The 3984-nt window shown below is 34.9% G+C and overlaps 1 protein-coding gene across 1 annotated transcript in view; it reads left to right on the top strand.

Moving 5' to 3' along the window:
- Window positions 1-3361, top strand: part of LOC117124134 — a gene marked incomplete at its 3' end in the record, with an annotated part of 14815 nt that extends 11454 nt beyond the window's left edge. The window contains exons 9-10 of the mRNA XM_033270273.1: window positions 1682-1969; window positions 3071-3361. Coding sequence (XP_033126164.1) covers window positions 1682-1969; window positions 3071-3361 — 579 coding nt within the window. The remainder of the gene's footprint in view (window positions 1-1681; window positions 1970-3070) is intronic.
- Between the last annotated feature and the right edge of the window lie 623 nt (window positions 3362-3984).

A 3984-nucleotide genomic window follows, 5' to 3' on the forward strand; every position in this document is an offset into this window, starting at 1 on the left:
ATATTGTACTTCTTGATGTCCTAATTTCCCAGTACTGTACATCGTTCTCGTTTCACTGCTCATCGCAGGTGATCTGCAATGCCAGTCTTGAAAAATGACGTCACGCACATTCTGGCACTTCATTTGGTGATGGTGACGTAATGCCATTTACCATACCTTTAGCAAATTGAAGTAGATATACATTACCGTATCTCTAGCCACTGCGTTCATGTTGACATTTCTTTATAGTTACTTATTTCCTTTGATTTGGATTCTGTGTTGATTTTCTATGGCTGTTTATTATAAAGAAAGCCTACAAATTCCATCTTCATGTTGTTCATAGAGGGCCACATAATGGCCAAGCTCATTTGTAGGTTTCTGATGACTCCAACATATTATAGAAAAACTGTAAATGTTGGTAATTTAAACCAGGAAACACTGAGGTTACCAGTATTAGTGTATAGAAAATACCACAGCACCATGAAATAGGCATGTTTCATGGGCAAAAGTTCAATGCAATGAATTGAATGTTTTGATTTCAAGATAATTGTGATGCAAAGAATCGATGAGAATGCTTTGTGCCGGCATCGTGGTTCTCATACACAGCCCTCGAAATTGGGACGATATGTCCTTGGCAAAAAATTGCTGATGTAAATTGCACTCGCCTTGGCACTCCCTACGTCGGCAATTTGCATTTTTTAGTGTCTCCCTAACTTATGCCCTAACTACAGCTAAAAGGGATTATCTATCATCAAAACTACATCAAACAACAGCTACAGAACAAAAGCTCACCTGACTAGGCCTAACGTCGATCAATGTAGTGTAAATTAATTTGGTCATAATTTAACAAGTTCTAGACCTACCTATTTAACTATCTAGCACGGGTTTGCCCTAAGCCAAGAAAGCATTTTTCCCTTCATGGAAATGTGTCACGTGATAATTTTGAGCGCTTTTCTATGGCCGCCTCAAATTCATTTGATAAATCAACCTTACCCATTCGGTTAACAGGTAAAACATGTACACAAAATAAACAAGTCAACCACTAAATATTTAATTTATTTATATATTGAAGTTTATTTCGTAAAAACAGCAACATTAAAACATGTGGTATATTATAATAATAGTATAAATTAATCATTAATTTTACGGCTGCTTTAAAATAAACATGTGTATAGAGTACCCAGGCCGGAATCTACCAAAAATCTTCCACGCCCTCGTCGTTCGCCACCACCTGCCACGACAACATGCTTAGGCCATAGTGTTTACAGCATGCATGAATATATCGGCTTGACTGGTAATTCCTGGTTTGTAAGCACGTCTTACTTGGCATTGTTAAATTAGTTACTTTACACGATAAAAATAAATGTTTAATTTTAGTTTACACACAATAATAAACTGAAAAATGTTAACATTCTGTGTGTATACAAGCTGAAATTTCTTTAGGCCACTTGCTAGGCCTATAAAAAGGAGCCTCGGCAAATTGGTGCCGTGGTAAGCTTGCTAAGCGTCGGCAATTACCTCGGCATTGCCAAATGCCGACGCTAATTTCGAGGGCTGCACACATCTGGTCACTAATGCCAAGATCTGACCCCATAGCACTGGAATAGAGGATATCATAACATCATGTTGATATTCGAGCACTGTACTATTTATCTATTTGAAAGTTTTACTGAACGTCTAATAATGAATTTATACTTCATAGGAAGTGTTTTGGATGATAAACAGTTACTCAGATTGTGTGATGCAATGGATAGCAATTGGAGAAGGCTTGGAGTTCAGCTTGGATTAAGTCATTCAGAAATACAGAAATTTGAAAGTGATAATGTTCAAGAAAAGGATGCAGTGATGGCAATGTTTGTGTCATGGAGAAATCGACAACCAACTGATATCAATCAGGTATCTGTGATGAGGGCAGCGCTTTATCAACGGGGTTACATTCAACTTGCTGAGCAACTGAGAGATGACTTTTGCCTACCTGAAAACTTCTCTGGTAATTACATTAATCTAAATTCAATGATTTTTAAAGAAGATTATGTTTTTAACATATGTCAACATTGTTTATGATCATGTTTGATATAGAATAATATTCTTAATGTTTTTTTTTATGTATTTTTTTTTATGTTAATATGTAACTAAAAATGGCAATTTTTTTTCATAAAGAAATTGCTTGTTTTGGATCTTCCGTGTTTATTAATTGCTTTTGTATATAATTTTCTTGTAAACCGTATAGTCAGTTCGTTAGGCTAAGTTTAGGCGTTTCAGTTTATAATTTAAACAGGGCATAGTTTTAGCTCTTTTAATCTGTTCAGTCTACACTGCTGATTACAGATAATTGATCAAACTTCTTGTCCCGAAATAAAATTTGCTCATAACAGTGCCCTCATTGGGTTGATAAAGGGACATGATGATTCTGGATATATACAGGAAATAAACAGATTTATGGAATTGTCGTATAATTTTTTAAGAATTGAATGTTTCAATAAACCAAAGAGATTGTGATTGTGACTTTCACTTTTAAAAAAGCAGTTGAGGCTAGGGAAATAGTAATAAAAGTGGGGCTCTAGGTTTAAAATTTTTATTAAAATATATATAGAACATTCAGTTTACACCTTGCTGATAAGAAGGTGTTTCGAGCACGGTAGTGCAGATTAATGAACACTGCAAACTGTCATACAAGTGGTAGCATTATTAAAATTACGTAGTTAAACATAAGAAAACTCCTAAAATATACTAACTTTCGAAGACTCATGTTCGCTAACAGCTAAAGAAAACAATTTATTTTATAAATTCTTAAGTAAATTTATCTGATCTTTTCGTTTGTAAGGGTTTTATTTTACGAAAATGCCTCATTTTTACAGTAAATTATAGTAGAACCCACTATTCTTCATATTCTTATTCTTCTTATTATTATTATTCTTCTTATTATTACTTTAACTACCTGTATCATTATCAGTTAATTGTCTAAGGCATCTTGTTTTACTTTATTCACATTGTTATAATCAGGTATGAAATTTCCCCATATTATAGGATGAATAAATTACCATCTATCCTTGTATTATAATTTTATAAACAACCATATTGCTTTCTATAGGGTTTCTTCATGATGATGACCTGATGCTTATTAGTAATGGAATTGGCATTAAGTATCCGGAAGTTGCAGTACGTCTTGGTCTTACATGGACCGATGTGTCATCAGCAAAAACACAGCATCATGGCCATATTTTTTATTCATCCATGGAGCTGTTGACCAAATGGCGACAGCGGCAGACTCATTCTACGAATCAACTCCAGATGATGTGTGAAGCGTTGGAACACGAAGGATTTTCCTCTGTTGTGAAGCAACTACGACCTAATGTGGAAGCATCTTCAGTTCTTTGTGAAGGTATTCAAAACAAGCTGATTGCTATTTATCTCTGCAGAAAATTTGTAAATAGTTACATATATCACAGGCCCATATGCAGGATTTTTATTGGGTGGGTGAGAATTTTTAGAAAGTGGACCAAAATGGCTCCAGGGGGAGGGTGCCTAGGGGGAAACCCTGCTGGGATCGAGGTTAATGGTGGCGCCAGGATTTGCCCGACGTCTGAGAATAGAGAGGGTACGGGATGACTGGACTTCTAGGAATTGAAATTTAGGGGACAAGGGAAGCACTTTCACATATTGAGGGTTTATAACACCTCAGCCTCACCCACATAGCAATAATATTAACAATATATAGAATCAATAATAAACATATACACACATATTTACCAAGAACAAAATTGCGAAAATATGGATCAGTATTATGTCCAATGCTGACTAATATTTTTCTTTTATTTCTCAAATGTGACTTTGACAGAATATCAAATATACCCAGCTTTGTAAAATAATTATATAGGCATGTAAGAATGTATTTGTTGTCATCAAGTTTTCATCTGTGTTTCAATTGATGAACATGCCGTATTTGTACATTTCCTTTCAGTTTGTTTGGATGATAAAACATTGCTCAGTATTTGCGATGAAATG

Source organism: Anneissia japonica, unplaced genomic scaffold (assembly GCF_011630105.1).
Source record: "Anneissia japonica isolate Jap-2015-1 unplaced genomic scaffold, ASM1163010v1 scaffold288222_len35985_cov146, whole genome shotgun sequence".
Taxonomy (NCBI): Eukaryota; Metazoa; Echinodermata; class Crinoidea; order Comatulida; family Comatulidae; genus Anneissia; species Anneissia japonica.